Here is a 12,927-nt window from a genome sequence, read left to right on the forward strand (position 1 = left end):
AGGTGCTGGACAGAAAAAAAAAAAAATAACTGCTAAACTACCTAGTATGTGTATACCCCTCTAGAGTTTACAAAGTGCTCTCATATGATTCATGCCTTTTGAGTCTCACAACCACCCTATAGAGAGGGGAGATGAAGTATTACTAAGAAATAGTGGTGGATTAAGATGGCTACAAATTCTTTGTCACTGCCTCCATTGAGAGACGGAGTTCATTTCCCTGTCACTTGAATCTGGGCTGGCTCCATGTTACTTAACCCATAAAATGTGGTACAACTTACTACAACTCATTCTCTGCCTCACCGTTTAAAGGACTTGCAGTTTCCACTTTCTTTCTCTGCGAACGGTCACTCTTAAGATGCTGCCTCTCCAAACCAGCCACCATGGAGTGAGATGTCCAATCTACATAGAGATGTCCACATGAGTGGACACTCCAGTCAACAGTTCCAGCTGAGCTCTCAGCTGCCAGCCAATATCAACTGCCAGCCATAGTAAGTGACCCATGTTGGACATTCCAGGTTGGTTTGGTTGGCAGCAATTGATCGAGGTCCCATGGCTACAAAGTATCTGTGGTAATGCTAAGCCAGATGCTCTGACTCTAAGCCCACTAGGGCTTTGATTCCTCACTGCCTTCTATTAAAAACAGAACAAGCCTCGATTCAAAATCTCCAAGTGTAGAATTTCTGCCCAGGATGCAGGTTGAGGAAGTGAAGCATATAATTTGTTCATCTATTCAGCTTTGTTCATTTATGCCAGGCAACTGAACAAAGTGCACTCCTCGTTCTCAAGGAACTTAGAATGTAACCAATAGAGAGCCCTATAAACAGCTCATTTCAATAAGAACTCCTAAGTGCCATGGGGCAGCATGTGCAGGAACCCATGTCCAGGCCCTAAACTTAGCCCAAGGCATGAAATAATATGCACAGTTTTATTGGGTGTGGAAGAGTATCTCTGTGTCTATATGGAGGATGCTGAAAAATGTTTAAAATGAATATAATTATTCTTCAAGATAAATGTGACAGGAAACGGGGAGAGACGCTGAGAAGAACTCTAATATTTGGGAGGGAAACGTGAATTCTAGTCCTGGTTCACCCTTGACTTAAATGTGCCCTTGGCCAAGTTGCTGAACCTCTCTGCAACTCAGTATCCTGATCTGTAAATCTGAGATGGAATCACATTATTTCTTCCCGTACTTGACAGTTCCTTCCTCCAACTCCATCCCTTTAAGTTTTGGTGTTCCTCAGAGTTTGGTTCTTTGCTCATTGCTCTTCTCACTCTGCAAATTCTCCCTAAGTGATCTCATCCATTCTGCTGGCTTTTGTTATTACTCATATAACAAGGAAATTCCTTTATGCTTAGCCTAGTTCTTTCTGTGGGGTATCTACCAATGTATTCATCTGCTTATAGTACATCACTGGATGTTCTACAGGCACATGAAGTTCAATATACACAGAGCTTGGCTCATCACCTTGCCCACTTAACTCCCATTTTTGATTTCTCTCTTTACAATCAAGAATCAACACTGCTACCCAAGCTAGTGGCGTATGAAATTAACTTCACTTTCCCATTTCTCTCAATCTCACATGCAATTGTTTGTCAAGTACTGCTAATTTTGTGTGCTAAGTTTCTGAAATGCATCCTTTGTCTAGATATCTCATAAACAGCTCAAATTCAAAATATTCAAAGTGTAACTCATTACTTCTCCCTCCTGGTTCTCTTCCTGTGTGTTCCAGGAGGATGTTATCACTATCTACCCAGGTGCTAGGTATCTGGGACTTGAGCATCACCCTTGTTTTCTCCTCTTTTGCCTCCCATAACCAGGTAACCACCAATTCCTGATGTCTGGCTTCCTATTCAATCTACCCACTTCTCTCCATTCTCACTGCTATTCTCTTTCACTTCCTGCAGTAGTATCCGGCCTTCTGTCTTCACTCCCTCTGACCTTTTCTCCACAGTGCAGCCAGATCTGATCGTGTCAGCAACTTCCCATCCCCATCCCCCATTTTTAATCCTTCGATTCCTGATATGTTTAACCCCCATGACCCAGACTGCAAAATCTAGTACAGGCATCGTAATCCATTCACCCTTGTCTCCCCTGCACCTAACATAATGTACTCCGCACATAACAGATACTCAATAAATATTAACCTGTGCTCATCACCTGATTATTGGTTATTTACAGCAGATAAATCCGTGAGGTGCTCTCCGTGCGCTGGACCTCTGGAGGCACAGAGTAACATAAAGGCTCATTGTTGTTATGAGCTGGAGGCCTTAAATGAAAGCTATAAGACATTAACTGCACATAATAGTACCAATGAATTCTGTAGTCAGTACAGAAAAGGATGCATATCCCAAGATACCTTCATGATGGGGCCTTAAAACAAAAGTCACCCTCATGGCTCTGCACTTTTTAAGGCAGGCTTTGGCTCTGTCGCCCAGGCTGGAGTGCAGTACTGGCGAGATCTCGGCTCACTGCAACCTCCACCTCCTGGGTTCAAGCGATTCTCCTGCCTCAGCCTCCCCAGTAGCTAGGATTACAGGCGCCCACCACCACGCCTGGCTAATTTTTGTTGTTGCTGTATTTTTTGTAAAGATGAGGTTTCACCATGGTTTTTTTGTTTTTTTGAGACGGAGTCTCTGTCGCCCAGGCTGGAATGCAGTGGCGCGATCTCGATCTCGGCTCACTACAACCTCCGCCTCCTGGGTTCACGCCATTCTCCTGCCTCAGCCTCCCAAGTAGCTGGGACTACAGGCGCCTGCCACCACGCCCGGCTAATTTTTTTTTTTTTTGCATTTTTAGCAGAGACAGGGTTTCACCGTCTTAGCCAGGATGGTCTCGATCTCCTGACCTTGTGATCCGCCCGCCTCAGCCTCCCAAAGTGCTGAGACTACAGGCGTGAGCCACCACGCCCGGCCTTCACCATGTTTTTAAAAGGACTTGGTCTTGAACTCTTGGGCTCAAGTGATCCCCCCCGCCTCGGCCTCCCAAAGTGCTGGGATTACAGGCGCGAGTCACCGAGAGCGGCCCAGGGGGGAAAACGTCAAAGCCCAACAGGTGTGACAAATAATGGGCCCCTACGCAGGCTGGGACTGACGCGTGCCTGTGCGCGTGCGCGGGGCGCGGGGTTTTAACACCGCGCGGCCTTCCAGGCTGCCCCCGAGGAAGGCGGGACCGGGCCTATTCCCGCGGTTTAGTCCCGCCATTGGCGGGCGGTTTGAATGACGGAAGTGACGGCGGCTCGGCGATGGCTCTCCCGCAGGCGCAGAAACGGCTGCTGGGCAGCTGATGGGCAGGAGCTTACCAGGCCGGCTGGCTCTGAGCTGCGGTTACTGTGTCCAGGCTCCGGGTTCTCAGGTGAGTGATGGACGCGCCGGCTTCCCAGTCGCCCCGTAGGAGCGCGGCTCCCCGAGGCCCGGGAGCTGGGATTGTGCTCCGAAGGAAGGGGATCCCAGGAAGGCGCCTTGTTGCGAACGCAGGTACGGCCCGCGTTTCTTAGGCTCCGCAGGCCGTGGGCCCTGCCCGCGGTCGGGCTGGCGGCTGTAAGGAGTGTCCTGTCCAGACCCGGCAGCTCAGTGCGAGAGGCTTTGCGCGCTCTCCTAGGGTCTGGTCGCGCGAGCTTCCCCGCAGCCTCTCCTGTCCCGGCGCTTCCGTGCCGGGGGAGGGGCGCTTCCCCCAGATCACCCGCGGCCATGGCCTGCCGCCTGGTAGTTGTTAAGAGCCTTCCCTGGAATCGTTTCATGCAGAGAGCGCGCTCTCTTTTGGTGTTTGCCACATTAATCTCTCAGTTATTCAATCGTGTCCCAAACTCAGCTTTTAAAACAATGGTGAACTTTTGAGTCCTTAATACTTAGAGTGTATTTGAAGACTTCACGCTAAATCACGTCGGAACAAACCTGTTGGGGCAGATATTATTATTCCCTTTATACAGTTTAAGAAAACGAGAACAAAGCGACTTAAATGACTTGGCTAGTATCTTCCTGCTAATGAGTGTCAGTGTTGGGTCTTGAACCCAGATCTTCCAAGTTTAGTGTTAATTTTGTGATTACTATGTACCAGGAGCCATTTAATCCTCAGGACGACATCTTGCGAGATAAATAGTATCATCTTCAATGTTGGATAGTAATAAAATGTAGAATTTAAAAATCCGTGTTACTAAGAATAAATAATTAATAAACAAGTAAATGGGGCAGCAGGGAAAACTTCCTTACAGCAGGACTCCGATTGATAATTGTAGAAGGAATAATGGAAATAATACTATTTGGTAAACACAACAGTAGTTGTTTCAGACAAGTCATCAGTGGACACTAAAGTCATTGGGCAAAAGTATGATGAAAAGCGTGTTTCTGTAGCCTCCACTCTGTCTTCATGAGATACTTATAAAGGAAAAGTAATAACTACAGAGGAGAAACTTGGTGGACATTATCTTAACCAAGTGACCAAAATTCAGCATCATTTACCTCTTGATAGCAGTGCACTGAGAAAGGTGCGTAATCAATTCTGTGGTGTTCTTGCCAAAAAATACATAACCTCAGTTTAATCATAGAATATTAGACAAATCTAAATGGAGGGACATTCAACAAAGTACTTGGCCAGTATTTTCAAAAATGACAAGGTCTTGAAGACAAACAGAGAAACTGTCCCAGATTAAGGGAGACATAATAACGTTGGCATTATGAAAATGTAACTCACATATCTTAATCCCCTGCATTCTGAAATATCCATTTGCCCTGGGCCGTGCTTCCCATGGGCTGCTCCTAGCCACTGACAGCGGCAGGCCTGTTCCTGAGGATCTCCCACAGGTCTTGCTGAACCTTTCTTACAGTGCATGGCTAAGAGGGGTCTACCCATTGTTACTTCCCTCCGTTCAGTGTCAGACTTACATTGAAGTCTGAAAATATTTGCAGGTTGACTCCCATCTTAGCATCTGCTTTTTAGATGACCCACAGTTATACAGCAACAAATGCAATGTGTTATCCTTGGATTGGCTCCTGGTCCAGAAAACAGACATTAGTGTGATAATTGACAGAAATTGAATACTGTAAAAAATATTGTGCCAGTGTTAATATTCAGATTTTGAAAGGGCAAATGGGAATTCTAAGCCTGAAATTTCCAAATAAAAAGTTTTAAAAATTTAAAAATTATACACAAGAGGAAACAGTTATTCTATCGCATTTTAGGAGCTTAAAAATAATAAAATGTATGTATGTTTTTCGATAATCCTCTGAGATGAAGTAATGAATATTCAAAATCTGAAATATTAGGGTTTTTTCCTCATATATTAAAGTAGAAGAATAAAACACACAAATCTGGGTATACCATTTGAGGAATTTTTACATACGTATACACCTGTGTAAACCATCATACAGATCAAAATATAGAATATTTTCAGTACCCCAGCAAGCTTCTTTGTGCCATCTCCGAGTCAGTAACCTCCAGTAAGGCAACTTTATTTTTACCTCTCATGGATTAGTTCTGCTTGTTTTTGAACTTTATATAAATCAATTTTATTGTACTCTTTTGCGTCTGGCTTTTTAAAAATTCAGTGATATTATGTCTATGAGATTCATTAGGAATTAGTCTTAATTATTTAAATATGAGTGAATTCTTAGACCTTCAGACAAAATAATAAAGATACATTGTGAGGATTAATCTTGTTCCTTTTTCTTCTTTGTTAAATTCTTTTCTGTTTTTTAAAGTCTCACTCTCAACCACAGCTTAAATAAAATTTTCGCCACTCCACGTTTTTGTGTGTTGGAAAGTTAGGAGCCATTTGGAATAAGGAAACCAGATTCTTCCCTTGGCTCTTCCACTAGATGTTGTGACTCAGGGAAAGTCCTTTAACCCAAGAGACCTTGTTGCTTCATGTATAGCATGAAAAATATAATCAGTACTTTAGTTACCTTTACCAAAGCCGTGTGAATATTAGATGAGTAGGATGCATTAAAAGATTTTTTAATGCAAGCAGTTCCTCCTTTTTGGCATTAGAGTCTTATTGAAGATAGTGATGATTACGTATAGCTCTGTAGCACTTTACATGAATTAACTTATTGAGTCATTCAGTCAATCAACACACTTACTGAAGTAACTACCTATGGGCGAGACACTGTTTTTAGGCTATGGACATAAAATGGTGAATAAGTCCATTCTGCCCTCATGAGCTTACATTCTGATGGAGAAGTCACTGGAAAGGTATTAGTCCCTGTTAGGTAACCCCACAGTCTCCTAGCCCCATTGTGTTTACACTTGGTTGAAAACATTGTCCATCCATAGTATGTGAAATATTACCTGGTAGTTATTTATTAAATTTAATTGAATATTAAAATTTTTATTAAAAAACCCATAACCACTGTCCTTCAGTTGTTAGGAATCTAACTAGAAAGAGCAAACTGTAATTTGTGAAAAACTACAGGAGATAATACCAAGACACCATAAAATTTGTCCACATCTGAATGTACAGGTAATAATGTATTAGAGGTGGGCAAATCAGGAGTGGGAAATTGGAACAGGAATTATCAGAGGACAGCTTCGTAGAAGAAGGAGGGCTTAAGCCAGCTTCAGAAAGATGTAAATATTCAGTAACAGATTGCCTGCCTGGTCGTTGTGAGGGAGACCTGAGAAATGTTGACTTGTCTCAGATAAAATGGTCGTGTACTGATGTAAAGTGTCTAATTTTTTGGAAATGGCAGTAATGGGAGTCAGTTAATATCAGAATTACCTGAGGTGGGTATTCAGATTATAGAACTATAGATTCTCATATTTATTCCATTTCTTTCTGTCTCGTTCCCCCAAAAAGAAGCATGTTATAACCTAGGGAGGAGAGAGAGAACACCGGGTGTGAACAGTAGCAACAGAAGAATAGATCTGGGCCGGGCGTGGTGGCTCACACCTATAATCCCAGTAATTGGGGAGGCCGAGGCAGGTGGATCACTTTAGGTCAGGAGTTCGAGGCCAGCCTGGCCAACATGGTAAAATCCTGTCTCTGCTAAAAATACAAAAATTAGTTGGGTGTGGTGGCGCCTGCCTGTAATCCCAGCTACTCAGGAGGCTGAGGCAGGAGAATCACTTGAACTCAGGAGACAGAGGTTGTGGTGAGCCGAGATCGTATCATTGCACTCCAACCTGGGCAACAGAATGAGACTCCATCTCAAAAAAAAAAGGAAAAGAATAATAGATCTGGAAACCTAAACACTTGATACCGCCGAGCAGGTCATTCATGTAAAACTTGCATCACTATAATTATTGAAGAATTGTTTACTGTAGAATATAGAACATGGGATTGATGTGATTTCATGAGGCAACAATGACGCTTGGTGATCAAGTTATATACAGTAGACTGGGAGCTGAATCTAGGAACGAAGAACCCTTGAAATTGTAGCAACTTTGCTAGTTATGAACAAGTTATAAAAGTTCTAAAGTATCAAATTGTAGTTTTGAAAACATTTATTCTATGCTAACATCTTTTTAGGTCTTTGTGCTTTTTCACATTTAAGCTCAGTAACCTCTGGAAATGCTACCCAGCAATAAGTCAGGTCCAGATACGCAAGGTAGACAATCTGCTATAGACGGGAGAAAACTTTCCTGAGTAATTCTGATTCAGTCTTCATTTCCCCGTTCCCACCCTTCTGAGTATCACTGATCTAAGTGTGAATTTATAATTGCTGTTTGTAAATAAGTTGGACTTCATTTACTCAAATTTTCCTTGCATGTATATAAACCTTTAAATATCAAAAATATGAACACGAATTTTAAAAATTATTCCCGCCAGACATGGTGGCTCATGCCTGTAATCCCAGCACTTTGGAAAGCCGAGGCAGGTGGATCACTGGAGGCCAGAAGTTCGAGCCATCCTGGCCAACATGGTGAAATCCCATCTCTACTAAAAATACAAAAATTAGCCAGGCATGGTGGCGGGCACCTGTAATCCCAGCTACCCTGGAGGCTGAGGCATGAGAATTGCTTGAAAGCGGGAGGCAGAGGTTACAGTAAGCTGAGATCATACCACTGCACTCCAACCTGGATGACAGAGCGAGACTGTCTCAAAAAAAAAACAAAACAACAAAATTCTAATCTTTGCTGCCCTATTTTAATGTTACATTATTTTTATAAACATTTTCCTTTTTAAATTCAGAGTTGTCATACATGAAGTACACAGAAATGAAAAGAAAAGTTGTGAATGCTCGCAAGCTGAGATTGAGTCCTAATGAGGAAGCCTTCATTTTGAAGGAAGATTATGAAAGAAGACGAAAACTAAGATTGCTACAGGTATGACTTATTTGGAATAAAGTTTTAAATTCCTTTCTTCCTCAAATTACTTGTATTCTTTTACATTAGAATGTTCTAAATGTTATATTTAAAAACCTCGTCTGGGTATGCAAGAGCCCTGGTTCTTCGGTATTAACTAGTTTTGGAACACTTGAAAAACAGGCTGAGATGGTAAGCAGATTGTAGAAGAGTTGGAAGATAGGTATTATTTGACTCAAATATTGAAAATTGCTCTTTATCTTTTTTAAAAATGGTCTAATTGATAACAGGAAGCTTAAATGACTGAAGAACACTAATTGGAAAGATTATTAGCTGCTGAAACAAATTTATCAGGAAATTGTAGATAACCGTTTTCTAGAAGTGTTTTTAAAGTCTTGGTGAAGTATGTTTCAGGTACCGTTCTGTCTAGAATCAGAGATGATGTACAACAGAAATGGAGTTCTCACCTGGCTCTATCTATACTCTGGGCTATAGATTTTGTTGAATCATATTTATCACTTTAGCTTTTATAGGTTATTAGAGTGATAATGGCAGTCCTTTTGGGAGTGGGTGCTGAATAAAAGCTATCAGTTAGGAGACATTAGATATAGTCTTGAGATTTTTACTTTTTGTACATTCACTCAGATTTTCTGCTTTAAATAGTCCTTATCTAATACAAGATGAGTATCAAGGAGAGTTGACAGACTTAAGAGAATTCATTTGAGTTCCTGTTTCCAAATAGCTTTTCAAAAAAGTTTAAGTGAACTTCCTTTCATATAACCTGTTAAATACGCATTCTTTAGGTTCGAGAACAAGAAAGAGATATCGCCTTACAGATAAGAGAAGACATAAAACACAGGAGAAATCAACAATTTACACGTTTGGCAGAGGAGCTAAGGGCAGAATGGGAAGAATCACAAACTCAGAAAATACAGAACTTGGAAAAACTGTATTTGGCAAGTTTGAGAAGTATGGGAGAGGGACATCGACAGGCCAAAGAAAATGTGAGATCTTATTTGACTACCCAGTTGTGGCAGTAATATTAGTCAAAAGTAAATTATAGTTGTTGAATGCTTTTCGGATAACATTTTCATGTATTGAATTTCTTTGGGGCAGCTTGAGCTTTTTTTATAAATTTAATGGAATTTGTGAATAATAGGCTCATTTCTTACTAAGAGTTATTTCAAGTAAAATCCATGTCAAACAAAATTGGTCTTCCTATGATGTTTAAATTAGCATTATTCTCTTCCAGTACTCCTCTATCTGGGGAAATAATAATCTTCTGAATCAGAAGTTGTTGTCCATCTCAGGCATTTTAGAGAGATTTGGTGGGGCGAATTCAGATTTCTCATTTCAGTATATTTCCCTTAAACATGTGGTTTGAATGTATATACATTTGGATTTCATTTACTAATAGCAAACATTTTTTGATGACTTTCAGAAACTCATGGTAAGTCTGCCCCATTATTTTGATTTATTGTGATTTATGATGTGGAAATACTACAGTCCCAGAATCAGTCACATACAATAAACAGGCTAATTACAAAAAAAGTAAATCTTTGATAACAACTAGTGAGGAAGAAACTATCTTAAAGATTGTGGCAGTCTGTTTCATGGTGCTTGGTTTTAGCCTGTGTTTTTAGTAATAGCCGTTAAGTTCTGACTCAGATTTTTGTGGTTTTATGTGTGCCACATTCACTTCGTGCCTTAGTGCAGTGTTTCCCAAACCTCTGTCATTTGAATACCATGTTCACAATTTTTGCCCTTATTGGGAAACTACCCATATCACTATATATTTGACATTTTAATTTAGATGGACTCTTTTATTACTTACTTTAACCATGTCCTAAGTAGTTCGATATCCTATTTATATTTTTGTAATAATAGGTTAATTGATTGCATTAACTTTACATTAAAATGTTTGTGTTTGTCCCCCCTAATATGGCATATCATCAGTGGTGCTGTTATCATGCTCTGGGAAACACTGCTATAGTTTGTAGACAGAAGATGACAAAATTGATAAATCACTTCTGACATCATACAAGATACATTTCTGTTATTCTTGTTTAACATGACATTTTAAGTAATGTATATTTTTAGGAACCTGATTTGGATGCTCTGGCACAGCAGGCAGCAGAAAGGAAAAGAAAAGCAGATTTGAGGCATAAAGAAGCCCTGAAAGTACAGAAAAATAAAAAAGAAATATTAATGAAACAAAAAACCTGGTAAAGTAATAATTTTTACTATAATCTCAACTGAAACTAACATGGTTGAAAGTAGAGGATACATAGGATACGGTGTAAGCAAATATTAAACATCACAGTAGCATATTCATTGCATTTGTTAAACGATTTAAAAATAATGCTGGGGAGGGAGTGATTTGCTTAGGTGAACATAATAACTAATGAGCTTTCTTTTCTAGTTGTAGTTTGAGTTCAGCAGCAGTTACTAAGTTTCTGAAGAAATGTATGACTAGTTCAGAATGCATGTTAACCAATGTCTGTCTCTGATGTAAACATGAAATAAAAATTGATGTGATAAATAACATTAAAAAAGGTTGTAGACTCTGGAAGTCATCAGTATTTTTTGCATGTTGTAAAAATTAAAGGGCCATTCACAGGAAATACGAGTGAAGGAAAGTAAAAAATTAAGGGCCCTGTTACTAGTTAGCAATGGCCATTTTTAACAAAATTTCTGGGTTTTTTTTCACTCTAAAGAACATTGTAAGTTTCTTGGGTTGGTCCCCACCATAGAGCTTTCTGTCTTTAGATAGGCCTCTCTCAATTTCTAAACATTTTCTTAACATGTGTACAGACTCTTTACACATGTAAAGCTTACTGAGGCTGTGGAATCAGACTAGAGGATTTCTTGAGCCTATGACTTGTATATTTTTAACCCAGAGAGTTGTACTGTAATATTATCACTGGTAGATTAATTGATGATATCTCTTGTTTCTTAAGGCATATAAAAGCTCGAAAGGAAGCACTGCTTGTGGAAAAAGAGAGATCAGCCAAAATTACAAGTCTGCCACCTCCTCCTCCAACTCTTTTTGAGGTGAGTTCGAGTATTAAGAGGAACTAGGTCATGATTCTTCTTTACTGTTATAATTCACTGGAGGTCGGAATGACTACCACTTAATTGTACAAGTCGTCTTGTACAATTAAAAACTTTTACAGGAATATATCAAGTATTTTAAAATAATTCTAGATATCATTTCACCTGTAAATACTTTAGTGTGTATCTCTGATGTATAAGGACTTTTTTCTTAGTATAATACTAATATTGTTTCCAGTATTATTTAATACCCAGTATTTGTTCACCCTTCCTCAATGATATCAAAAAAATTTTGTTGTTTAGAAAACTATAATGGTTTTGGTTTCGAAAAAACTTTTAATAATTCTGCCTTTTGAAAAAATACCCTTTATTTATTTATTGGGGGAAAAAACTAGACTATTTGTCCTCTAGACTTTCCTACACTCTGAGTTTGGCTTATTTTAAATGGTCGATATTTTACAGATAAATTAAGTTTCAGTTAAGTTAATAAATATGCATAAGATTATAAAGTATCCAGGTGTGATTTTTAAAAAGAAAAGAGGAAAACAATGTTATAAATTACAAAGAGGGATCTATTTTTTATGGGAGTAAAATGTGTGCTTTTGTGATTTGAAGCTTGTTTTAAAAAAATAATTAAAGCAGAAAATTTTCAAAATATTTGTTCTCCACATTAGCTTGTTACAGTTATTGAAATGGCTATTTGGATGATTGTCAAAATTACCTAGTTATTTTTACCTGAAAAATTAAGTAGAAGTAAACCCACAAATACAAGGATGTCTAATATAGTTGTACATACAAGTATAATCTGTATAAACGTAAGTAGCAGATATTCACTTCTTAGGCCTTTCAGTTTGTCAGACTTCCTGCGTTTTTACGTTGAGCTATCTACCGTGTAACATTTGATCCAACAAAATTGAGACGTAAAAGTCGTATTTCAGTCACTCCCTCAGTACAAAGTGACACGATAAAAGCCAGGCAATATATTATCCATGATGCCTTTTGATTATCTTTGTACTAATTCTTAGTATTTATAACAAGCCAAAGTCAAAAATTTATAAAAAGCAAACAAAACTCGGTAAGTGCTTTGACAAGCATGAATTATATCAGTGGGCATGAACTATTTAGTTCTTTTTTTCTTTTGAGACAGAGTCTTACTCTGTTACCCAGGCTGGAATGCAGTGGTGCAGTCTTGGCTCACTGCAGCCTCCACCTCCCGGGTTCTAGCGATTCTCCTGCCTCAGCCTCCTAGGTAGCTGGGATTATAGGCACCCGCCACCATGCCCAGCTACTTTTTGTGTTTTTAGTAGAGACGAGGTTTCACCATGTTGGCCAGGCTGGTCTCGAACTCCTGACCTCAGATGATCCACCCACCTCAGCCTTCCAAAGTGCTAGGATTACAGGTGTGAGCCACTGCACCCAGCCTAGTTCCTTTTAAGAAAACAGGACATATTCCTCATTTTTCCCTCTGCCAGTTTTCAGAGTGAAGAGTTGGTGTAATAATCAATGCCATTGGTGGTAAATGGGCTTTTTTTTTTCCTTTCTCTTTTGTGACTATCACTGTTAACTTGTGGAGGTTTTTTACTCAATATTACATAGTTCAATTGTAGTCATTATTGTTTTTCTTCTCACTGATG

The 12,927-nt window shown here is 39.6% G+C and overlaps 1 protein-coding gene across 14 annotated transcripts in view; it reads left to right on the forward strand.

Annotated features, from left to right (window-relative positions):
* Positions 1-3,274: 3,274 nt before the first annotated feature.
* Positions 3,275-12,927, forward strand: part of CEP295 (centrosomal protein 295) — a 69,998-nt gene continuing 60,345 nt past the window's right edge. For 12 of the 14 annotated variants that reach the window (XR_012423606.1, XR_012423609.1, XR_012423608.1 and 9 more), the window contains exons 1-5: positions 3,275-3,352; positions 8,127-8,260; positions 9,043-9,243; positions 10,340-10,464; positions 11,200-11,293. Coding sequence is in view for 6 of the 14 variants with exons in the window: in XM_065528856.1 (XP_065384928.1) it covers positions 8,138-8,260; positions 9,043-9,243; positions 10,340-10,464; positions 11,200-11,293 (543 nt within the window). In the remaining 8 variants the exon portion in view is untranslated. Of the gene's footprint in view, positions 3,475-8,126; positions 8,261-9,042; positions 9,244-10,339; positions 10,465-11,199; positions 11,294-12,927 lie in introns of those variants that run through there. The other 2 variants (XM_074015069.1, XM_074015071.1) reach the window with 2 other exon arrangements.

The sequence above is a fragment of the Macaca fascicularis genome, chromosome 14 (genome assembly GCF_037993035.2).
Source record: "Macaca fascicularis isolate 582-1 chromosome 14, T2T-MFA8v1.1".
Lineage (NCBI taxonomy): Eukaryota > Metazoa > Chordata > Mammalia > Primates > Cercopithecidae > Macaca > Macaca fascicularis.